Raw genomic sequence first — 25419 nt, 5'->3', positions numbered from 1 at the left:
GGCCTATTCTCTATCTCTTGTGCCTCGTTAGTACGCTGTAGCCGTAAAGGTGCTGCCTCTCTGTCTCTTGTAGTTAAGGCCCTTTGTAGTTAAAGACTCTTTGTGGTTGTGTCGCTTGAGCTGTGTCTGTGTTTGTAAGTGCGTCTCTCTTTCCTTGTATGTGTTCTGAAAATCTCAAGATTGACTTAAAGGCTTTATTGAACTCAATTGAAATAGCAATTTAGGGACTGAAATCTTAAAAGCATGAAAGCCGAGTAATACAACATGATTAGAACTATCACATTCAATGTCAAATAAGTTTTAGGTTTTTGATTGAAATTAAGATTTCTTAACCATAGTGTCAGCAACGGGTCTGTCATGACCATCTTTTATAGGATTATTATCCATTGGGGTTTAAAGTTTATTTATTTGATTTTGTTAAATAACCTTTCATTACTTCTGCTGAATATGTGAGTAAATATACTTTTAAAAGTAGATGTGCACCGACTTCAAGCCCAGTCCAAATACATTGATATTACAAAGTGTCAGTACTACATAAGATAAGAAAGCCAGTGAAAAATTTTCTCTGATGTATTTGATGGTGTTTTCCATTTATGACTTTTCTGGTATACTTTGCGGCTCTGACCGCTCATGGCTGTCTGGTGGTATTTGCAGTAGACCCACAGGATGAAGCAGAGAGAAAAGAGCAACGGTTGGCCATCATAGCCGACCACCTGGGCTTCAGCTGGGCGGGTGAGTCACACCTCAGTAGTGGCGGTCAAGTTGTCAAGTTCGCAATGGGTGTGGGTTTTACAATCAAGTTGTTAAGTGTTTATTTTTTTGTTAAATATACATTTTTACCAAACTTTGTGGCAGGCTCCTGATAAACACATTTCAAAATGATCTTAGAGCTAAAAACCATCTTACACTCACTCTTCATCTCAACATCTTTGCAATCACACACCCTATCCAACTGACCATTGGAAAGCATAATTTGGCTTGGTGAAGTCAGGAGGTCAGTGTTCACAGACAAACCTGTGAGCTGCTGTTCTGATATGTGCTCTCCTTTTGTAAACAGCAGTTGAAGTTCTCCCTCACATTTATGTCCATATCCATTGAGAGCTTTTGTCCATGAAAACTCCAAGTCACCTAGTGTTTTTTAGTCTTCTTTATTTAGGAAGTCTTGAAGCGTCTTCAAAAAATCTTTATTATATCTGTATGTTTTTTTCTCCATAGAGCTGGCACAAGAACTGGACTTCAGTGAGGAGAGGATCAAGCTGATAAGGATTGAAAACCCCAACTCACTCCAAGACCAAAGCCACGCCCTTTTGAAACTCTGGACAGAAAGAGAGGGAAAACACGCCACAGGTTGGTGATTAGTATGATACACATTTCACAGAATTATTGCTTTTTAAACAAATACAACGCCCAAGATCTTATTCATATTCAAAGTGGAGCTTTTAGTCTGTTTTCTATTTCCACAGAAAACACACTGATTAAAAGACTGACCAAAATCAACCGAATGGACATTGTTCACCTCATTGAAACCAAGATAATGAAGTCCGCTCAGGAGGAGACATCATCGCACACCTATGCAGAGATAGAGCGGACTATAGCACTGGATCATAGTGAAGGTACAGCAAATGCTGACTTGAGTAAGACAAATTATGCAGTTGTTGTTTTATCAATATAAAAAGTCCAAAGTGATTGTTTTCTCTATTTAAAAAGTCTTAAGAATTCCCAAGGCTTTGACTTGACATGTATTCCCACTGTTTCTATGCCTTCTCAGGTTTCTCTGCCCTTCATGAGGACATTGACAGCCCCAGGCCAGGCAGGCGCACAGGAGCCACAGGTAGCAGTCCAGGCTCAGCACAAGAGGTACCCATGGTGTCAGCAGAGGACCTGTCATCCAGTTTGTCATCGCTTCACGAGACAACGGGGCGGTCAGAGACAGACTCATCAGCAACAGGCCTCCTTAGACATGCCCAGAGAGAAAAACTGCAAAAAGAGATGGAAACAACACAGTAAGTTATCCAGGATTATTCTGAATGTGATTTAACATTATGCTTCTGTATCATCATTATTGAATGCAACTTTGCACAACTTGTTTATTTGGGAAATACGTTTTCATGGTTATGAAGACATTAAACATCAAATCTTTATGAAAGAATAATCAACTGTACACATTCAATCTCTTTTGGAAATTAATCATGACAGCCATCTGATGACTGGATGCTGACATGCATGCTCTGTTTTTCTTTTCTTAGCTTATCACAACAAGGATATGAGGAGGGAACAGACTCAGTACATACGGGCTCTTTCAAACAAGTAAGTCCTTTATTCGCATTGTACCGCACCTCCCCCTACAAGCTCCAGTCCCATGTGACAGACCCTGTGTACAAAGGGGGACCCAAGTTACGTGGCCAGATAACCCCGCCTCCTTACCCCACTGTTGTACCATCTGATGATGCGGGGGCTGAGAGAGCTGAGGGGGCAGAGGGTGGAGAGGAGTGGAGCTTGGAGTGTCTACAGACCACCCATCCTGAATACGACAATCATTGGTTGTCACCAGTGACTTGGCGAGAGTCTTCCAACAGCTCTCGAACAGGTGTATGTGAGAGTCGACCGTTGTCTATGAGTGATTTTGGAGATAGCTTGACTGAGTGTGAGCAAGCCGAACCAGACTTCAGGGAACTGTCAGTGGAGCTTAAGGAAACCACTGAGGATTATACATATGTTTCCAATGCTTCAGTTACCATTAGTATTTCAGAGAGGGTCTCTGAAAAGATCAGATTTACACAGGAACTGAGGAGTGAACTAATGCCTCAGCCTACTCAACCAACTCCTGCCACAAGACAAGTCTGTTCACAAGAGCACATGGATGAAGTATCACGTCGACTCTACAAAGTCCTGTATGGATATGATGCTGACCTGAAGGATTCAGATGCTGACAATGTGTCTCTGAAGCCTATGGATGCATCCACTGAAGAGGCAATTGAAGCTGGATTTAGGATAGATGAGGTTGAGGGAGCTGTTAGACCCGTACAGCTTAATGAAGATCCTTCCAAAACCTCTGAGCATGAGATAGATGTTGACCAGGCTTCTATTTCAGCTGACTTTGATATCAAACCCATTTATGTCAGTAATCAAACCCATGGTACTACCACTCAAACATTAGCAGATCCTTCTGATATCAGTCTTACCATTCCAGTTTTAGTGTCTCAAAAGCCAGCATCCATGACCTCAACTGCCTACATTCAGGTGTCACATGACTCAACTGTTGAACAGGTAGATGCTCCTTCAGTAGCTGATCTTAAATCAGTCAAGTCTCTCATCCCAAGAGTTGAGTACAGTTTTGAGAAGACACTACCACTCAGACAGCATGAACCTCAAAATGAGGATGTGGTCTCTGTAGATCATACAGGTTCTCTTACAGTATCACAGGAATCAACATCAGCATACAGTGAAGGGGTTTGTAGGCCCCTTACAAATGAAGTTGAAGCATTTGGAAACAGATCCTTTTCACTTGAATCAACATCTGAAAACATTCTTGAACTTCAAAGGTCAGCTCATAGTAGATCATCTTCTCCTGAATCCTTGAAATCAGCTGACAAATGGTCCATGTCATCTGAATCACCAATACCTGTGAATCATCCATTCACTCCTGATACATCAATACTACTGACAGAGAGTAGGGCCTCATCACCCGACTCAGTGTCATCAGTAAATGAACTGAGTCTTCTGGCACCTGATTCTCCCATACCTCAGTTTAGGCCCTTATCTCCCCTACCACCCCCTGTTGTTCAATGGGAAGTTGGTGATACTTGGGCTTTTGCCCAAGGGCAAGCATTATTGAGTGCACCAGGAGATGCATCTAGGCAGTTAGCATTAGAAGCAGAGGAAAGGTCATTGACACCAATGGTTTCAAACAAGAGACCATTTGGAAGGCCAGTATCACCAGGCAGTGACTATAGTGGTGAGAGATCCATTTCACCTCAGTCACTAACTTTTGACACAGAAGACAGGGCATCATCGCCTGATTCTGTCATTTTAGAAACAATGCAATGGCTGTTTACCTCTCCTTCTGAGTACAGGCCCCTGTCACCTGATTTACATGAGGTGAGATCATCATCGCCTGAATCCATAGTATCAATCACTGCACATTGTCAGCTTCCACCAGACTCACCCATACCAGAGTTTAGACAAGCTTTACCTGAGTCTTCTACCATTGTGAGTAGATCATCATCACCTGAGTCAGTGTCATCAAATATGGAATTTGAAACCATTTTTTTGTTGTCAGTGCTTTTTGAAGACAGGCCCTCATCACCAGAATCCATATCATCTCTAAATGAATATAAAGCACTGTCACCTGAATCACCTATACCTGAATTCAGCCAGGGTTGGCCTGACTCAACTATTTCAATGATTGGACAGAGATCCACCTCACCTGAATCAATATGTTCAGATATAGAATATGATACTATATCTCTAGCATCGCTGTTCTATGAAGACAGACCCTCATCACCTGTTTCAGTAGCATCTGGAGATGAATACAGGTCACTGTCCCCTGACTCACCCATACCTGAATTCAGATCAGGATTGCCTGAATCTGTTGTACCTGTCTTTGGACATAGATCATCCTCCCCTGAATCAGTAGCATCAGACACTGAATGTACACAGTTAGTATGTGATTCCATAGCTACTGAACATAGACCAGAATCACCTGAATCAGTAGTATCTGATACAGAAGATAGGCCACCAACACCAGTAGAGTCAATATCAGAGTATGATGATGATTGGGTTGTTGTATCTTTGTCTGACACTGAGGAAAGACCTCTTTCACCGAAGTCAGTGCTTGACTACAGACCTTTGTCACCCCAATCAGCAATGTTATTGGCAGACATTAGAACATCATCTCCTGAATCAGCAACATCAGTAAATGAGTGTAGCAATCTGTCCCCAGATTCTCCCATTCCACAATATCGGTCAACTGAACATCATGCATTCATAATAACTTATCGGTCATCATCACCAGAATCCATATTATCAGACACAGAGCATGAAGCCATGCCATTGCTTTCATCACGTTTTGAGAAAAGGCCTTTATCCCCTGAATCTACTGGTTCTGTAAGTGATGGTAGGGCATTGTCACCGGATTCTCCCATACCTGATTTTGGTCAGGTGCTGTCTAGATCTGTAATTGTATGCAAAGGATATAGAACATCTTCCCCTGAATCAGCATCCTCAGATACTGAATACATCCGAGTGCCTCTGGATCCTCAAAGCACTGAGGAGAGATCAGCATCTCCAGAAGCTTTGGCATTTGAAAAAGACAATGCATTACTTAATCGTACCAAAACATCTCCATCCCCCAAACATGGACAATTATCAGAACAACCTGTGAGTAAGATAGTAGAATGTCCTCTACAATCCAACTCTGTTGCATCAGAAGTGGCCAAACATATTCTTCAAAAGGCACACAAAGAAGACAATACAATTACAAAACATAATCCATCAACCACCAAGGCAAAATCTGCTAAGAAAAGAAAGTCTGCTAAATCGATTAAAACTGATGTGGATACTTTCCCTTCTGGAGAGCAATCATTGGACTCAACTTTACCAACTGAGCCAAATACGCCAGAAGAAATGGCATCTGAATCCACACCAGCTAAGACTGCAGCAGAAAGACATGCTGAAAAGCAATTCCTAACAAAAACATCTGTAATTGTTAAACAAGAAAAGTCAAAAACTGAAATCCCAAACCAGCCTCCTTCTAAACCTGCTGAAAATAAATCTAATAAGCTTAGTGAAACTGAAGCTGTCAAGATGCAATCAGCAGTACCTGATGTATCTCCCTCTGAAAAGAAGCAAAATAGTGTCACACTATCGGCAGAAGCTCTATCTAAAATCCAGGTCTTATCAGCTGATGTGATTACAGATTTCCCTGAAGAGCAAGCAAAAGCAGTTGAATGCCCAGCACCTTTACCCCAAACAGCAATACAGGTGCCTGAGTACAGACTTGTGTATGATGCAGAGCTATGGAAGCTGATTTCACAAATCTATGACCCACAATATGTAGGAGAAACATTCTGCAGTAAAGCAGGTGTATTTGAATATGTTGAAAGTAGGATAGAGCATGTTCATCCACCACAATCAACTAAGAATAAACCAGTCACAATTGATCCAGAGTCTGAAACTAGGCCATTTTCCCCTGAATCTTTGCCTGACTGCAGATCACTGTCACCGGAGTCACTTCTGTTATTGGCAAATATTAGAGGATCATCTCCTGAGTCTGTCTTATCAGTCAGTGAACATAGACCACTGTCACCAGATTCACAAATTCCCCAGTATAGGCAATCTGATCCTGTGGCATTAGTGACAGTTTATCGATCATCTCCAGAATCAGTATTTTCAGAAAGCGAAGATGGTAATCTTCCAGTACTTGCATTACTTTTTGAAAATAGACCAGATTCTCCTGAATCAACAGCATCAGTTGATGAATATAGGGCACTGTCACCTGACTCCCCTATATCTGAGTTCAGACAAGCACAACCTGCTTCTGTAATTGTATCCAAAGGATACCGATCATACTCTCCTGAATCAGTATTCTCTGATACTGAGAACACCCCACTGCCCTTTGACTCAATAAACATTGAGGATAGATCAGAGTCACCTGAAGGTTTATCATCAGAGAAAGATGATCCCTCTGTTTTATGCAAGAAAAGGTTGATTGAATGTGATTCTGTGTCTCCTGAAGATGAGTCAGTTCATTATGAAAACATATTACAGTCTTACCATCCTATACCTCAGAATCTGGCATCTATTATACCACATCTTTCAGATACTGAACCTAACTCAGTGACACCTGAAGGGATGGAGGAATTTTCTCATGAATTGTCTATAACAGGAAAATCAAAGGAGGAAAAACCCAGTCAATTTACCGAGAAGGCAAAATCTGCTAAGAAGAAAAAATCCAAGAAATCAATCAAAACAAAATGTGAACCTGTCCAAGATGTTACAAAATGTCAACTACAATCGCCTGAATCTTACACACCTAAAACTTTTGAGGAGCCTAAAGCACCTGATGTAGATTTGTCACCTCTGTCACCAGAAACTGGATCTGATAATCTACCTTTGTCACCAGTATCAACTATTAATGTCACTGAAGATCAACAAATACCTGTAGAGTCTTTAGTTTCTGTACCTGAGCATCATACACCTTTACCCTTAACAGCAATCCGAGTGCCAGTCTACAGATTTGCATATGATGCAGAACTTTGGAAGCTGATCTCTCAAATCCATGACCCACAGTATGTAGGAGAAACCTTCATGAGTAAAACAGGCGTGTTTCAGTATGCTGGGACAAGGACAGAATATGTCCAGGCCAAGTCAGATGGGAGACATGAAGATGAAGCTGCTGGCCTGCAGTCAAAGCCTGAGGGTAAACCTTTGCAAAGATCTCTTTCACCTGATTCTGATTCAGAATATAGATCCATGTCACTGCAATCGCTGAGGTTGATGGCTGCATTGAGACCAGATTCTCCACAGTCAATGAGTTCTTTAGATGAGCAGAGAGCTTTGTCCACAGATTCTCCCATTCCCCAATACTTTGCCTCTTTCTCTGAACCCTCCCAATTTTATCACAGGTTAGTGTCAACAGAGTCAGTATTGTCAGATCCGGAAGTGGAGACTGAAGTATACATTTCAATGCTTTTTGAGGACAGACCAGCATCTCTTGATTCAATAGCATCTGTGAACGAATACAAGACACTTTCACCTGACTCACCTATTCCTGAGTTTAGACAGTCTTTACCAGATCACACTGTTATAAACAGATTTGATAGGTCCTCTTCCCCTGAATCAATATGTTCAGATCTAGAATATGGAGCTATCTCTTTGTCATCATTACTTTTTGAGGACAGACCCTCCTCTCCAGATTCTGTTGATGAATATATGGAACATTCACCTGACTCGCCCATTCCTGCGTTTGCGCAGTCTTTACCACTGTCTGCTGTTTCAACTAGATTGGATAGGTCCCCTTCACCTGATTCAATATGTTCTGATCTAGAATATGGGGAGATTTCTATGTCATTGTTCTCTGAAGTAAGACCATCATCACCTGATTCTATAGCTTCTGGAGATGAATACAGAGGTGACTCACCAATACCTGAATTCAAAACAGGGCTGACTGAATCGATCACAGTCATTACACATAGATCATCATCACCTGAGTCAGTGGTTTCAGATATTGAATATGCACAATCAAGTTTAGACACCAATATTTCAGAGCAGAGACCTGACTCACCAGAATCAGAAGTATCAGAGACTACAGAGAGACTATTGGCTGAAGGTCAAACCTTACCTCTAAAGGCAATCAGGGTGCCAGTCTCTAGACTTGTATATGATGCTGAACTTTGGAAGTTCATTTCTCAAATCAATGACCCTCACTATGTTGGGGAAACATTTTGCAGCAAAACAGGTGTTTTTGAGTATACTGGAACTAGGATTGAGTATGTCCAGGATGAATCAGATGTGAAAGAGGTCAAATCAGATTCTAGTGTGAATTGTGTGGGCACTGCAGGTGCATCTGATGGCAGTGTTGCTAATGTTCTACAAGCAGTACGAGCCAAGACTGAAAGGGAACCTATACTGGACAAAGATAGACCACTGTCACCTGATTCTGAGTCAGAATATAGACCTCTATCATCTGAGGAAATGGCATTAATGACTGCATTCAGATCTGATTCTCCAGAGTCTTTGAAAGATTTTAGAGCCTTGTCTCCAGATTCCCCTGTTCCCCAATTTTCTGTTGCATTTGCTGAAATTGCTAATTTGTCTTCTCATCCGCCATCTTCACCAGAGCCAGCATTGTCAGAAGAGGAATCAGATGTGTGCATGCCATGGCTTTTCAGTGAAAGCAGACCCTTGTCACCTAATTCAGAAGTATCTGTAAATGAATACAGGGCATTATCGCCTGACTCACCCATACCAGAATTCAGACCTGCATTACCTGAATCAGTTACATCTGCAGTTGGGTACAGGTCCTCTTCACCAGAGTCGATGCTTTCAGATATTGAATATGGACATTCAACTTCAGAAGCCTTTCCCCAGCAGAGAGCAGACTCACCTGAATCAGTTGTATCCACAGCTGGAGAAAGGCCATCAGTGGCTGCTCCAACATTTAAAGAAATCAAGGTTCCAGAATATAGACTTGTGTATGATGCAGAGCTTTGGAAGCTGATCTCTCAAATCTGTGACCCTCAATATGTAGGAGAAACCTTCATAAGTAAAACAGGAGTGTTTGAATATGCTGGGACTAGGACAGAATATGTTCAAATTGATTCAGATGCAAAAGAGATAGGTAGACCACTGTCTCCTGACTCTGAGGCAGAATATAGACCTCTCTCACCTGAGGCCCTGAAGTCACTGACTGTTCTGAGATCTGATTCCAAAGAGTCAGTGAAGTCTCTGAATGAGCATAGAGCTTTGTCTCCTGATTCACCCATTCCCCAATATTCTGTCTCACTTCCTGAACCTCCAGCAGCAAATCACGGAACATCATCTCCTGAACCTGTATCAGACACTGAAGCTGAGTTATTTGACCTTGCATTTTATGCTATTGAGTTAAGGCCATCATCTCCTGAATCGGTAGGATCAGTGAAGAAGCATAGGCCTCTCTCTCCTGACTCACCAGTGCCTGATTTTAGGACAGAATTACATAAATCTATTGCTTTAGTTGGTGGATATAGATCTTCCTCACCTGAATCAGTTAGCTCAGATCTTGAGGATGTATCAATTCCTGCAGCATTTGAAAGTACAGACAGACCAGATTCCCCTGAATCAGTGACATCAGAAATTGAGGAGAGGCCGCTTTCACTAGAATCAACAGAGTACAGACCCATGTCACCTGAGTCATTGATGCTAACGGAAAAAATCAGAACATCATCTCCTGACTCAACAACATCAGTAAATGAGTTTAGGACTTTATCGCCGGATTCACCTTTACCACAATATACACAGTATATAGAATCAGCTGTATTTGTGGCAGGGAGCAGACCATCATCACGTGTATCTGTAATGTCAGATTTTGAAATGGAAGTTTTGGACACACCATTTTTTTCAGTCAAAGGAAGATCCTTATTACCTGATTCAGTAGCCTCTGGAGATGAATTCAGGGCACTGTCCCCTGATTCACCCATACCTGAATTCAGACAGGCTATGCTTCAGCTAACTGCTTCAACTGCTGGATACAGATCCACCTCACCTGAGTCCGTTTGTTCAGATATAGAATACGGAGTTGTGTCATTAGCATCACTGTTTGATGAAGTTCGACCTTCATCACCTGATTCAGTGGCATCTGGAGATGAATGCAGGGTCCTATCACCTGATTCACCCATACCTGAATTCATAGCAAGATTACTTGAACCTGTTCCATCTTTTGTTGACTTTAGGTCAACATCCCCTGAATCAGTTGAATCAGATGTTGAGTATGCACCTTTGATTTCTACAGCATTTGATACTGAAGATAGACCATATTCACCTGAGTCATTAGTATTAGAAGTTGAAGAGAGATCTCTGTCACCTGATTCTGAATTGGAGTATAGGCCTTTCTCACCTGCATCACTGATGTTGATGTCACATTTCAGATCAGCATCTCCTGAATCAGCAGGCTCTCTGAATGAATTTAGAGCTCTTTCACCAGACTCTCCCATTCCTGAGTTTAGGCAGGCAGTACAAGAGTCCATCATCTCACACATGGAATATAGGTCCTCTTCACCTGAGTCAGTGTTGTCAGATTGGGAAATGGAAATGGAATTACCTTTGCCAATGTTCTTTGAAGACCGACCTTCTTCTCCTGAGTCCTTAGCATCAATAAATAAATACAGAAGACTTTCACCTGATTCCCCTGTACTTGAGTTCAGACAAGCTTTGCCAGAGTCATATGCTGACATTAAGGGTTACAGGTCATCATCACCTGAATCAATGGCCTCAGATATAGAATTTGCTCCCTTGATTTCTCAGATGCTTGATTTTGAGGACAGACCAGATTCCCCTGAATCAATGCTGTCAGTCAATGAATACAGATGCCTGTCTCCAGACTCTCCACTCCCCCAATACACCCAGACTGTGCCTACTATGTTAGAAGTAAGATATAGATCCACATCACCTGAATCAATAGGTTCAGATGAGGATTTGGAGACTGATTTGTGTATTCCATGGCTTTTTGAGGATAGACCAGAATCTCCCGATTCAACTGCATCTAGAGATGAATATAGAGCTCTTTCACCAGACTCTCCCATTCCTGAGTTTAGGCAGGCAGTACGAGAGTCCATCATCTCACACATGGAATATAGGTCCTCTTCACCTGAGTCAGTGTTGTCAGATTGGGAAATGGAAATGGAATTACCTTTCCCAATGCTCTTTGAAGACCGACCTTCTTCTCCTGAGTCCTTAGCATCAATAAATAAATACAGAAGACTTTCACCTGATTCCCCTGTACTTGAGTTCAGACAAGCTTTGCCAGAGTCATATGCTGACATTAAGGGTTACAGGTCATCATCACCTGAATCAGTGGCCTCAGATATAGAATTTGCTCCCTTGATTTCTCAGATGTTTGATTTTGAGGACAGACCAGATTCCCCAGAATCTATGTTGTCAGTCAATGAATACAGATGCTTGTCTCCAGACTCTCCACTCCCCCAATATGCACAGACTGTGCATACTATGTTAGGAGTAAGATATAGATCCATATCACCTGAATCAATAGGTTCAGATGAGGATTTGGAGATTGATTTGTCTGTTCCATGGCCTTTTGAGGATAGACCAGAATCTCCCGATTCAACTGCATCTAGAGATGAATGTAGAGCTCTTTCACCAGACTCTCCCATTCCTGAGTTTAGGCAGACAGTACGAGAGTCCATCATCTCACACGTGGAATATAGGTCCTCTTCACCTGAGTCAGTGTTGTCAGATTGGGAAATGGAAATGGAATTGCCTTTCCCAATGTTCTTTGAAGACCGACCTTCTTCTCCTGAGTCCTTAGCATCAATAAATAAATACAGAAGACTTTCACCTGATTCCCCTGTACTTGAGTTCAGACAAGCTTTGCCAGAGTCATATGCTGACATTAAGGGTTACAGGTCATCATCACCTGAATCGGTGGCCTCAGACATAGAATTTGCTCCCTTGATTTCTCAGATGTTTGATTTTGAGGACAGACCAGATTCCCGAGAATCTGTGTTGTCAGTCAATGAATACAGATGCTTGTCTCCAGACTCTCCACTCCCCCAATATGCACAGACTGTGCATACTATGTTAGGAGTAAGATATAGATCCATATCACCTGAATCAATAGGTTCAGATGAGGATTTCGAGACTGATTTGTGTATTCCATGGCTTTTTGAGGATAGACCAGCATCTCCCGATTCAACTGCATCTAGAGATGAATGTAGAGCTCTTTCACCAGACTCTCCCATTCCTGAGTTTAGGCAGGCAGTACGAGAGTCCATCATCTCACACATGGAATATAGGTCCTCTTCACCTGAGTCAGTGTTGTCAGATTGGGAAATGGAAATGGAATTGCCTTTCCCAATGTTCTTTGAAGACCGACCTTCTTCTCCTGAGTCCTTAGCATCAATAAATAAATACAGAAGACTTTCACCTGATTCCCCTGTACTTGAGTTCAGACAAGCTTTGCCAGAGTCATATGCTGACATTAAGGGTTACAGGTCATCATCACCTGAATCGGTGGCCTCAGACATAGAATTTGCTCCCTTGATTTCTCAGATGTTTGATTTTGAGGACAGACCAGATTCCCGAGAATCTGTGTTGTCAGTCAATGAATACAGATGCTTGTCTCCAGACTCTCCACTCCCCCAATATGCACAGACTGTGCATACTATGTTAGGAGTAAGATATAGATCCATATCACCTGAATCAATAGGTTCAGATGAGGATTTCGAGACTGATTTGTGTATTCCATGGCTTTTTGAGGATAGACCAGCATCTCCCGATTCAACTGCATCTAGAGATGAATGTAGAGCTCTTTCACCAGACTCTCCCATTCCTGAGTTTGGGCAGGCAGTACGAGAGTCCATCATCTCACACATGGAATATAGGTCCTCTTCACCTGAGTCAGTGTTGTCAGATTGGGAAATGGAAATGGAATTACCTTTGCCAATGCTCTTTGAAGACCGACCTTCTTCTCCTGAGTCCGTAGCATCGATCAGTAAATACAGAAGACTTTCACCTGATTCCCCTGTACCTGGGTTTATAGAAACAGTATTCGAACTAGCTTCATCTATTGTTGGTCATAGATCAACATCCCCCGAATCAATATGTTCAGATATAGAATATGGTGCCATATGTCTAGCATCACTGTTCTATGAAGATAGACCCTCATCACCTGGTTCAGTAGCATCTGGAGATGAATACAGGTCACTCTCACCAGATTCACCCATACCTGAATACAGACCGGTAATACCTGAATATGTTAATACAAATGTTGGGTATAGATCCACCTCCCCTGAATCAATTGCATCAGATATTGAGTACATTTTGAGTGAGTTTTTGATGTCTGGGACTTTTGGTGTTGAGGATAGACCAGATTCTCCTGAATCAGTAGTATCAGAGGTTGAAGAGAGGCCACTATCAGCTGAATCAATACCAGAGTACAAACCCTTGTCACCTGTGGCAATGATGTTACTGGGGAACATCAGATCAATATCTCCAGAATCTACTGGATCACATGATGAACATAAGCAGTTGTCTCCAGACTCCCCTCTTCCTCAGTTTACACAAAATGTTCTTGAGACTACCACAGCAGAAACCGGCTACAGGTGTTCATCCCCAGAATCAATAACATCAGATATGGAATTTGATTTGGGATACTCTGCTTCACTTGATATAGCATTCACTGGAAAGAGACCACTATCACCTCAGTCAGTGAGATCAGATAATGAATACAGACCACTGTCCCCTGAATCACCAATACCTGATTTTAAAAAGACATTTGTAGAATATTCCATGACTGTGAGAGATTTTTCACCCACTGAATTTTCAGATTCAGATGATTTAACACAAAGTTTAGAGTCTTTGGGTACAAAACAGAGGCCAGCATCACCTGAGTCTATTGAATCCGATAAAGATGAATTACTTTTGTCACCTAAACCACCAATAACTGAATTGAACATCCCAACTGCAACTGAGGCAACCATTGATAGTACAGTTCTATCAACAACAATGGCACCCACATCACCTCAGGAATCAGCCATTCTGGTGGCTGAGTATAACCTTGTTTATGATGCTGAGCTGTGGAAGCTGGTTTCTCAAGTACGTGACCCACAATATGTAGGGGAAACTTTCAGTAGTAAAACAGGGTTTATGGAATATGTTGGCAGCACAATAGAATATGTGGAGAGCATTCCAGATGATGAACAAGATACTAAAGTCAAAAGTAAAACCAATCCATCTGTCACAGAACCAGCTTCAGAAGTGCTGCATCCATTTACTACAACAGACACATCCAAGACTGATCATGATTTACTTTACACTGCAAGTGCGCAAGTTATATCTGACGTAGCTGTTTCAGAGTCACCTCCACCAATGATTGAACATGTATTTTCTTCACTAGCAGTCCCATACAGACAGGCCAAGCATACATTTGAAACATCTGCCTCTGAGGCAGTTATAGAGTCTGATGATGAGTGGCTGGTTGTATCAGTATCTGATGCAGAGGATGATGATCTACACCTTTCACTAGAGTCCTTGCCAGAATACAGACCCATGTCACCTGAATCAGCCATGTTGGCAGAAATAAGAGCATCATTACCAGAATCAGCAGCATCAATCAATGAGTTTAGACCACTCTCACCAGATTCTCCTGTACTTGAATTCAGGAAGGCATTGCCAGAATGTATAACATTACTGAGGTCAGCATCATCTTCACCAGAAACAGTAGCATCAGATATAGATTACATGCCTTTGGGTTTTGAATCTCTGTTTGTAGAGTGCAGACCATCATCTCCAGAATCTGAGCTGTCTGAGGATCAGGATGAGAAATACAGACCGTTATCACCTCAGTCACTGCCTGAATACAGACCTATGTCACTTGAATCAGCCATGCAAATGGTTGACAAAAGAGCATCATCTCCAGAATCTATGCCTGAGCTCAATGAAAACAGGCAGCTGTCTCCAGACTCTCCCATCCCTCAGTTTACAGTGTCATTGGTGGAGTACACCACTACATGGACAACACACAGGTCATCATCACCTGAATCAGTGGAATCAGACTCAGAGTGTGAGGTGGTGGTCACATCATCAAGAGCCATTGAGATTGAGAGAAGGCCGTCCTCACCTGAATCCATATCATCTGTCAATGAATTCAGACGACTATTGCCCGACTCACCAGTACCTGAGTTCATGAGAATATTGTCTTCCTATTTTATGGATGTTACCCCGAGTGATAGATCATCTTCACCAGTGTCTTTGTCATCAGACACTGAGTTTGTGGCATTACCTATTGATTGTTGGATTGATGATAGCCCAAGACCATTGACCCCTCAGTCTGTTGAGTCAGAAGAAGAATTAGGTTTATGTTATGAACGTGCAGAGAGGTTAGTCTCTAAACCAGAACTTTTGAGTCATGTGACATCTCTTTTATTGCCAGAGCAGTTTCCAATACTACCTGACAAAAAAACAATGGCTGCGTCCCCATTACCAACTCAAGCTAGAGAGAAAAAGTTAGAGGAGAGACCTATCAAATCTGATTGGCCAGAAATGACCAGATCAGAATCAGAAAAGGTATTTGCATACAAAGAATGGATACAACATGGATCAGAACAAGCTGAAATTATCTCAGCTTTACAAACCACTGTTTGTGAGGAAGACTTTGGGAAGATCCATGAAGACTCTCCTGTACAGCCACCACCAGTGAAGGGCCAGGATCTAAAAGGAAAGGGAGAGAAGATCCTACACTCAACTTCTGGTGAAGTAAAAAGCAAGACAGCCTCACAAAGGGTAAGGGTGAGAGCATGATAATGTTTGCGAAGAGTTGCTTCACTTACCATGGACGAATACATTAACATGCCACTTGGATGGAGAAAAATAACTCGTGTGTGACATATAAGGACGTGTCTGGATGAACTAATTTAACAAAATGGAGTACAGTTAATGTTCGAAACACCCACTCATGTGAAGATATTGAATTTAAATATTACTAATTGCTCTTTCTTCACTTACCTCTGATTTCTCTGTGTCTGATGCTGAGTTGCTTTGAGTTGCATGTTATGGCCTCAAATATATATTGAAGTGTTCTTACTCTAATGAGATGTTGGCTGAATGAAAAAACACCTGACTTGTCATTGCACAGTGATGCTAACCTGGTGCAATGCTGAGGTGATGTTAATGTTGCATGCCAACCTATACACGGATTCAAAGTGAACTTATTCAGATAGTGTTGACATTCACTTTCAGGGTCGTCCTCAAACACCAAAGGAAAGACAGTTGCAGACAGAGGATAAGGTGCAAAGCAAGCTGTTGTCTACCACAACAGAGATACAAGAACCCAGTCAATTAGGTGTGGCATCCACTGATCGTACAGAAACTTTCACCGGCAAACTGGTGAAATCAGCTCTCCTCCAGCTACCTGACCAGAACTCAATCACAACCCACAGAGCCGTGACTCCAGTTCTACCTGAATCTGAGAAGACATCCCCATCAGATAGATCACATGAGTACTCAGACTGGGAGTTGTCCCCTCAGGAAGCACAGTCCAGTGAGCTTTTTTCACCAATGTCGAGCCAGTTTTTGGTGCCACCAGATTATGAAGCAGTATTTTCAGGACATCAGACCTTGAGAGTTTCTGAATGTAGCCAAGCCTCCTTGAACGATTTGAGTCCAGTCTCACCGGTATTCAGTGACTCCCTCTCGGGTCAGGGTACAACTGAAGCCACCACCAAGGGAGCGTCTGAAACCGCTGAAGACTTCCAGTTTTCCCCAGACTTCAAGAAAGTCCTCTCAGAATTTGAGAAAACTCTGTCAGCATTTGGACCAGAGGAACCACAAGTCCCACCAAGAGAACTCAGTAAGGGCTCTGAATCGCCGCACCACTCTGATTCAGATCTGGAATTCTTTGACTGCAGACAAGCCTTCTCTGACTTCTCCGAACCAGAAGAAATGAAACTCGAACCTGAGATCACCTATCACATCTCTGAGCCCCCTTCCCCTATGCCCGGCAGTAGCCCTGATATAGGCTTCCTCAAAGGAAGCCCTGAATACACTGCTCACCCCTTCCTCCGGGTGGACAATTACAAGCGCTTCTCCTCTGGTAGTGAAAGTCTTGGCGACTTTGCTTATGATTCAGAAGGTCCACGGGAGTATAGATCAGAGGCCACCCTCCCCATGTGTGAGGAGCTTCCTTCCAGGGATCAGGCAGGCTATGATGATGATGATGACTCCCTGGGAAGGGTAAGAGGTCGAGCATGAGTACCAACGCTCCACTGGTTTGTGCCCTGCCTGGTCAGGCTGATTGCTGTGGTGCTGCATTTGAAACTCAGAAGATTATCAAACTAAAACACACAAGTTAACTCTTTGTACTGTACGAAGAACTAAACAACGAGGCTAACGAGTGGTGTCATGTTGCATGTGTGCATAAACTTATCCGATCTTAAAATAACAGAAAATTGAACAACTGTGGTAAACAGCAACATAGAATATTAAGTGGTCAGTGGCTGGAAAAGTTGGTTGTAACAGTGGTGGTGTGCTGTATTTGCAGTTCTTCGTTTTGAAGTCAACAATGTTGATAGTCACAGGGTGCTGTAAAGAACAGATTCTATAACATACACTGTATGAACCTTGTTCACATCTGCATCACCTGTTTGCATCTTTTGATTTCTGCTTGTTGTAATGTCCAACCTTGCACGTCTAGTTTGGTTGAAAGTCGATGCATAACTGTGCCTTCTCTTCATCTTCCATCAGTATTGTGTTATCCATACAGTATGTCATATAATTTTTCGTTCCCTCATCCATTGGTTTCTACAAGAGCCATTTTGGCAAGCTCACGTAAAAGTCAAGCCCATTAAACAAATCAAGAGAAAAGAAGGAACAGCCGTTGCCTGCAGTAGTGTGCTGCAGTAACACTGTGTAGACATGTCATATTGACCCATGCTGGCTGTGTGCTGTCTCTCAGGAGATAGCAGAGGAGCTAGGGATGCTGTCCTCTGATAGCTCAGAGGAGGAGGTGCTGACCACCAGGGTGGTCCGACGCAGAGTTATCATCCAGGTAAACCGGCATGACAGAGCTGTCCAGCCCCAGTGCGCTGTGGAGTGATGCAGGGTTAGCGGGTAGCAGAGGTTTTAGTGGGTGTTGGTGTGTTGTTTTCATGCTGCACTTGACTACACACGTATTTGAAATGCTACTGAATGTCAAGCCCCCCGCTTACTTTTTCCATTTGCCTGAGAGCCACAAAAGTTAAAGTGTATTCTTACAATGCAGAGAGTCTTGAGTAACATTTTTGAGGGCGGAGGAGGAATTCCATGCCATATTTTTTTGCTTTTTATTTGTTTCTGCTCCATACTCACCCCCTTTATTTTGATGTTTTGTCATGATTCATTCTGTTGTGTATTGCATCTACAGTATGACATGTCCTCTGTTCTGTTTCAGTGATGTTAAATTATATTGAAAATTAAAATGGACTGTAGTTTTGGTGGCGGTTTGTCTGCTTGTGTAATTTTTGAGTAATCTTTATAGCTATAGTGTTTAAGAAATACTTTTTTTTTAAAAATGTATATCGTTGTTGAATCTGTTCTCTTTGCTCTTGTTTCAAATGCTTTGTCTATAATATGTAACAACATGTGCTTGGATTGTGCCCTTATGTGCAGGACTGTAACATCTGTGAACTGACAGTATCTGTTTTCTCTCTCTGCAGGCGGATGACTTAACAGATATCCCATCACAGACAATGACAGAGGAAAAGTACACAGATGAGCATGGGAACATGGTAGTTAAGAAAGTAAGGGAACATTCTCATATCCAACATTAACTGTTTGTTTACATGGGATACATTCATAATCACAACTACTACTAAGTATTAAGTGATAATCTGCAACATTTTCATATAAATAACTCCACAGCAATATGGTGTTTTTTAATTTTTAAGTTTTTAATTTTTAGTTTTTAAAGGATTCCACCAAAAAAAGATAAGTCACGATGCTAGTGTTTCCCATTCAGTCTGCACCATGAAAAATGTTATCCATATTGGTTTCACAACATAGTTCCTCTCTCTCTGTCTTCTCCACCAGATCACGCGGAAGGTGATTCGTAAATATGTGTCTGCGGATGGAATGGAGAGACAGGAGGTGACCATGGAGGGCTCTCACCAGGAGATGGTGCGGGTGGAGGAGGGAGATGCTGTCTCCAGAGTGGTGAAGAGAACTGTGGTTCGCAGCGAGGGAGATCAGAGAGAAGTCAGTATTATCTACCTGCTAGCACCATGTTTTTTGTGGCAGTTTTATGGCAGTACTACTCTAATCTTAATCGTATTGCTGTGCAAAATGTGTGCAGTGTGGTTATATCTGAAAGTGTGTTAGTGAACAACAACAACCATGGTCATGCAGAAATTTTCTTTTGCTGCATTCCAGAGATGTCTGATAGTTGGAAATGGCGACTTCAAACTAGGAAAAATGCAATGCAATGGCCCTCCGAGTCGGAAAGTCCTCCAAATATAAGAATGATTTTTAGCATCACATGACCTTAAATCCATGAAAACACCTGTGTGGTAAATGGTTAAATTTGAAATTTAAAGTTGCACTTAAATTTGCTAGCATTCTTTGCTAACTAGCTAGCTAACATTGCTAAATATAATTGATATACATTAGCTGTTGCATGGGGAAGAGTATTTTACGTAAAATCTTGCAGGCGTCCATTATTCTTCCCTGGTATTTCTGAGGTGGACCACGGGAACGCACAGTGTTATTACAAAATACCAGCTGGGAATTTCAGACTTCCGACTTTGAATGGAGTGCAGCTTTTATTCCTCTTCAATCTATTCAAGTAATGTTGGACTTGATGTTTTTTCAGTTGTGTATAAATATATCTAAGTAAAGCAAACTCAGTATCTTATCTTTGTACAGGCACTAAAGTACTAGGTTAACTATAAGCTAATGAGGCATTGGCTGATATTATACTCCTATTTGGTTATTGCTAGTTTTATCATGTAAATATACAGCTAATAGGTTACCTCCTCAACATACAATATCAAGTCCCCCAAAGTAAACTACCAACCTGTGGGAAGCACTGGGGGTTTTTATGTTGCTACTGTAGAGATTTTGTAGAACACAAATTGTTGTTGCAGAATCACATTAGCTTAAGTGCATAACGTTAAATTGGTCTCTTAACCTCTCTCCATGGTTTCACCAGTTGACCTTCTCGGAGCCCCTGGCCCTGGGCGCCGCCACAGCCTCAGAGTTCGAGGCAGAACCGGTGCAGGGTCGAAAGGTCAGCAAGGTCGTCAAAACGAGGGTGGTGAAAGGCGAGAGGATGGAGAAGCAGACGGGTGACCCCTCGCTGGCTGCAGATCTCCCCTCGGCCAGAGAGGACTTTGAGAAGGTCAGTAGAGCGTCCCAACTAGAAAGACCAATCCATCAGAGTTGATTTCACTTTAGAATCAAGCGCAGATTTAGCTGCACTTGTAGGTGTTAAAGGTATGCACCAACTATGCAGCAACTTACCCGTTAAGTAATGAGAGCACTTTACACACCAAAATCAAGGTAGGTTATTAGCTCCGGTGTTCCATGCCAACACTTTAGCATACACTATGTCAAGTGATAGTGGGTCACTAGCATTTTCAAAAGTGAGAAAGCGAGAACTTGTAGCAGCTCTAAAACTAAATGGTTATTTTAAGTATCTGGCCAAGTCTGGCAGTTTTGTGTAGGAGTTTGGTCAAATTTATATGAAACATGATACAAAGTAGTAGAGACTACCTTGTCTGAAGAAAGGTCTCTGTTCCTGCAAAAAAACATGGATTTGTTGTTTGTATAGGAAGTGAAGGTGGTAGGTGATTGGAGAGACTGTGTACAGCTAAAAATCACTGCGCAGTGGATGAATAAGTGGTTGCTCACCTGAAATAGTTCCAAAAATAAACCTGGTTACATCAACTATATTGAGTTAATGCTAATTCATTAAAAAAAAATAATGAATCTACAGGTCATATAATAAAGCCACCAACAACTTTTTATTACTAAAAGGTCAACCTTCTTTCTTTCGATAATGCTAGTGGCCTGCTATCACTCCACATAGTGTACGCTAAAGTGTTAGCATGTAGCACTAGAGCATGTATTCCTTTAAGAATGGTTACAATATATGCTATGATATTGTTTTAATCACCTGTCGATAACTACTGATGGGCAAGTTGTTTTTAAACCAGGTCTCTAGTGTTTGTACTTCCTCTTCCTTCCTTCTGATCCTTCTCTCCTTCTTCTCCTCCCTCGTTCTTTCCCCTCCAGGCATTGAGTTATGCTGGAGGCTTTGGGAAAATCCTCCTGCCTCATTTAGTAGAGAAAGAGGTTGTGCAGGACGACGGTTCTGTGGTTAAAAGGTTGGACTACAGCATGGGAGTGTCATGATACGACCCCAAAGACATGCTTGTTTATTTAGTGGACATTTACTTGTGTCCTAGAAATTTACATGGAAGCATGGTGTGATTCTATCCAACTCTTAACCTTTTATTCTAATTTTGGTTTGTACTTTGCAGGGTAAGTAGCTAATATAGGGTTGTTCTTTACTTTTGGGATATGAAATGTGGGCTACGGTGCATGGTTTGGGTTAAATGGTCAAAACAACGGCTGCGTTTACTTGCACAGAGAATTCTAGTTATTCTAGTAACCTGGTTTTGGGGTCAACACATGCTGATGTCATTACTTGGTAAGAATAACCTGGGTAACATGTGTACCAAGATGCTAACATTTATCATGTCACAGATTCCCCACTGAAAAACACATTACAATCAAATGGATCTCAAGAATCCAGAGATATAGGTTCACATTTTAATATATTTGGCCCATTATTGCTAGCTACCATTGTCTAGCCTGGGTAGCTAGCTAGTAGCTACTAACTTCCCTACTAAATTCAAGCTAGCTAAATTGATAAAAGTTACGTCTATCTGAAGTCCTCACTTATGTGTTGAAGTAACACTAGTTTTATATATATATGGCAATCTTCCGGGTAGAGTTTCCCAACCGAGTGTTCAAAATGGCTGCCGTGTGAATAAGGTCAATAGCCGGGTCGCTCCGTGCATGTAAACGCAGCCAATCATTTACGACCAGATCAGAATTCGCTCAGATACAGGATAACTGTTCTTTGCGGCTCCCTCCTCCTCTCGGTCTCTCTCTCCATCTGTCCCTCCTCTACGCAGAACCAAGATGCGTAAGTCGCGAACCCAGAAGAGGACTGTGGTGAGGGACGCCCAGGGGAAGCATGTGCACCTGGAGCGGCTGGACGACACCCCTGAGGCCCTGCAGCCCGACGCACTTCAGCAGCACCTGCACCTACTGCTCCAACGCTACTGCAAAGAGGGCCAGGAGGAAGAAGAAGAGGAGGGGGAGGAGGAGGAGGAGGAGGAGGAGAAAGAGGAGGAGGAAGGAGATGAAAAGGAGGAGGAGGAGAGCTTTGAGTGAGCGGCTGCTTCTTACTGACTTGTCCCCGTTGATCCTTGCCCTACGCCCACCTTCTTGCTGCCGCACACCGAAGCCTACGGTGACGTAAACTTCCCCCCGGACCGCAACGTTTTCCGATTTCGTTATCGTCGGACCCCTCGTCATCCTCGATGCTCACTGGATTTGTTTTTTTTGTTTTGTTTGTTTTTTGTTTGATTTCCCCCCCCCTCCCCCCCTCTCTGTGGCAAATAACGGAACAATATTCTTGTGCTTTAACACTTTTTCTTCCTTTGGACATCGTTGTTTCTTTCGCTCATTTTGTGACCAAAGATAGCGACCCTCTTTTTTTTCTTTTTTTTTTGTCGGGTGACTTATGACCGTAGATGTTTTTTGGTGTTATCCTTTTTTTTTGTCGTCGTTGTTGTTGTTGTTTTCTAGTCTGTTTTGGCTGCTGCGGTACGATTAAGGTACAACGCAACGAACGCGAAGGCGGATCAAAAGTTGAGGGGCATCTTGGACGTTCACCTCGTGCACTGGCCTCTTCTCGAAGGACGATTGTAAACATTTGTACATAACAGGGGAGACGAAAAGTCACGCTTGGACTGGGAAACGTAAAAAAAAATAAAAAAAAAATTCAAAGCATTTAATACATTAGCCCACCTAAACCTGCTGTACACGTACATGCACCGATCAGAAGGTTTACGTTCGCAAATGGCCACAATAAAGATGAGATTAATGTTACATAGAAAATAGAAACAGATGTCAGAGGTTTGGGAAGATGCCGATGAGAGGAGTGAATGCGTGTAAATCTTTCATCACCGACTCCTTAGGATTCACAGAAGCTCACAGTTGGTGTAACTGGAAACCGCCATTTACAGCCATACACTGGCCTGCGTCCCTCTTCACGACTGTTCTGTTTACAACGTTAGCTCCACATTTTGAAGCGAGTGTAGTTTTGGGCTTTGTGATCACACCTCTTGTCTTTGTCCTCCATGATGTAAATGCCTGTTTTTTTTTGTTCATATGTGTCTGTCTTTTTAACGTGTGTCGTGTATTCACATTTTATTCTGAGCAGCGCGTCACGGAAGCTGCCACCGGTGTGTGTGTGTATATACATACATGAGTGTGTGTGCGTGTGTGTGTTGTAGCGTGTAGTGTCCTCACTGGCATTGCAGCCTCTCATTTGCGAAAGAAAGTAGTGATGAGGAATGTTCTCTGTTATGATTTTGTCATTTTTTTTGATGTGCAGAATGAGCACTTATCCTGTTGTACTCTTGGTCCACAACGCCTATAGGTTCACTTCTAGCTTCACCCTCAACCTTCACATGTGCTGTTGCACTTTCCCCCCCCACTCACCCCAAACAGTGGTACTCATATGATCATATGTCTTTGATCAAGCCTGTTAAGATTGTAAATGTGGGAATGGTACAGATGATCTGATTGAATTGCTGTTGTTGATTTTGACTTTTTCTTGTTATCGCTGGCATCACACAAGTCTCGATAATCTCAAAGGACTGACTCATCATCATCCAAAATTTCCAGCCAAGGCTTAGAATGACTTCAGCTGACTTTCGAGAGCGATTCAGCAGCAGAATATTATCAATATTTCCTTTTTAATTTCTTATTTATTTATTGCCGTCCATTTGTGGTCCTTCTATGCTCCAGCGTTTGAAGCTGAGAGCGGTGTGTGTATGTTTGGGTGTGTGTTTGAATGTGTTCTGAAGATATAAGTAATGACAAATGAGAGGGAACTGAGAACATTTTTTTTTTTTTTTGACCGATAACTTGCCATTGTACACAAACAGGGTTTGATTTGAGTTCTGGTTCACTAGGAGCGGTTTCACAGCTCAGTACAGAAATCAAATCAGACTCTGGCATGGCCTGACAAAATATCTTTGGTGTTATTTACAGTACAGACTTTATCTATGTAACAATATGATCCTCACGTTGCCATTTACTTTGAGTGTGATACAAATGCGAGAATAAAAGAAATGTCAAAAAATTGCCATTGATTTGATAAATGAGCATCTTGTTTCCATGGTGATAACAATATATACATATTTACAGTACAAATATCTATGCGGGCATGTATTAGTTATCAAATTATTACTAAAAAGAAAAAAACTGAAACGCTAACAAGGCATAGCAGCTGCAGTGTGTACATGGCAGAAAATAAAATTGTACATGTGTCAAATGTGGATGAAGTGACTGTCATTCTTTCGAAATAGACGTTTTTTGCAGGACAGCTCAAAGAAGTAAACGAAGCTAGCAAATGGAGGCGAATCGACAAATTCTAGTTTGATAACACTACTGCAAATGAGGACAGACCTGTCTGTCCTACAGTATGTCATCAATCAGTGACAGCTTGCATAACTCAATGTGTACTATCTGAAAGTGTCATGTTAAAAATTCAGACTCATTCTCATGAGTCAAGGGACTCCTAAGGCCGAGATACCCAAAATGTTATAACTGTCAATAACGTGGAAATTTGACTAATGCCCTTTGAGAAACTCTCACTTTAGCGAGAGTTTCTCATTTGAATGAATGCTGCCTGTCGTCTGTATGCATAGGTAATGAGTTGCCCGTAGTCTGTCAGACAGCAGCCTGCTAGCTTCAGAACTGGATTCAAGAAACATTTGGATTTACTAGGAATGTGATGTTTATGAAAGGACCAGTGCCATTGCTTTTTATGGACAAAAAACTCACAAACTCAGAGGTAAGTGACTGTAATGCTAGCTACCTTGGTAGGCTAACTCATCTCAAATCAAATATGAACAGCAATTCAGAATT

General features: G+C 42.0%; 1 protein-coding gene across 1 annotated transcript in view; it reads left to right on the top strand.

Annotated features, from left to right (window-relative positions):
- Positions 1 to 22650, top strand: part of ank2b (ankyrin 2b, neuronal) — a 116949-nt gene extending 94299 nt beyond the window's left edge. The window contains exons 42-53 of the mRNA XM_078281767.1: positions 655 to 732; positions 1216 to 1347; positions 1464 to 1613; positions 1769 to 2003; positions 2247 to 2675; positions 16653 to 17445; positions 18167 to 18259; positions 18906 to 18989; positions 19279 to 19443; positions 20396 to 20584; positions 21481 to 21572; positions 22389 to 22650. Of these exons, the coding sequence (XP_078137893.1) occupies positions 655 to 732; positions 1216 to 1347; positions 1464 to 1613; positions 1769 to 2003; positions 2247 to 2675; positions 16653 to 17445; positions 18167 to 18259; positions 18906 to 18989; positions 19279 to 19443; positions 20396 to 20584; positions 21481 to 21572; positions 22389 to 22650 (2702 nt within the window). The remainder of the gene's footprint in view (positions 1 to 654; positions 733 to 1215; positions 1348 to 1463; positions 1614 to 1768; positions 2004 to 2246; positions 2676 to 16652; positions 17446 to 18166; positions 18260 to 18905; positions 18990 to 19278; positions 19444 to 20395; positions 20585 to 21480; positions 21573 to 22388) is intronic.
- The last annotated feature ends 2769 nt before the right edge of the window (positions 22651 to 25419 follow it).

Source organism: Centroberyx gerrardi, chromosome 23 (genome assembly GCF_048128805.1).
Source record: "Centroberyx gerrardi isolate f3 chromosome 23, fCenGer3.hap1.cur.20231027, whole genome shotgun sequence".
Taxonomy (NCBI): domain Eukaryota; kingdom Metazoa; phylum Chordata; class Actinopteri; order Beryciformes; family Berycidae; genus Centroberyx; species Centroberyx gerrardi.
The sequence above is the reverse complement of the archived record's forward strand: the minus strand, read 5'-3'. Positions and strand labels throughout refer to the sequence as shown.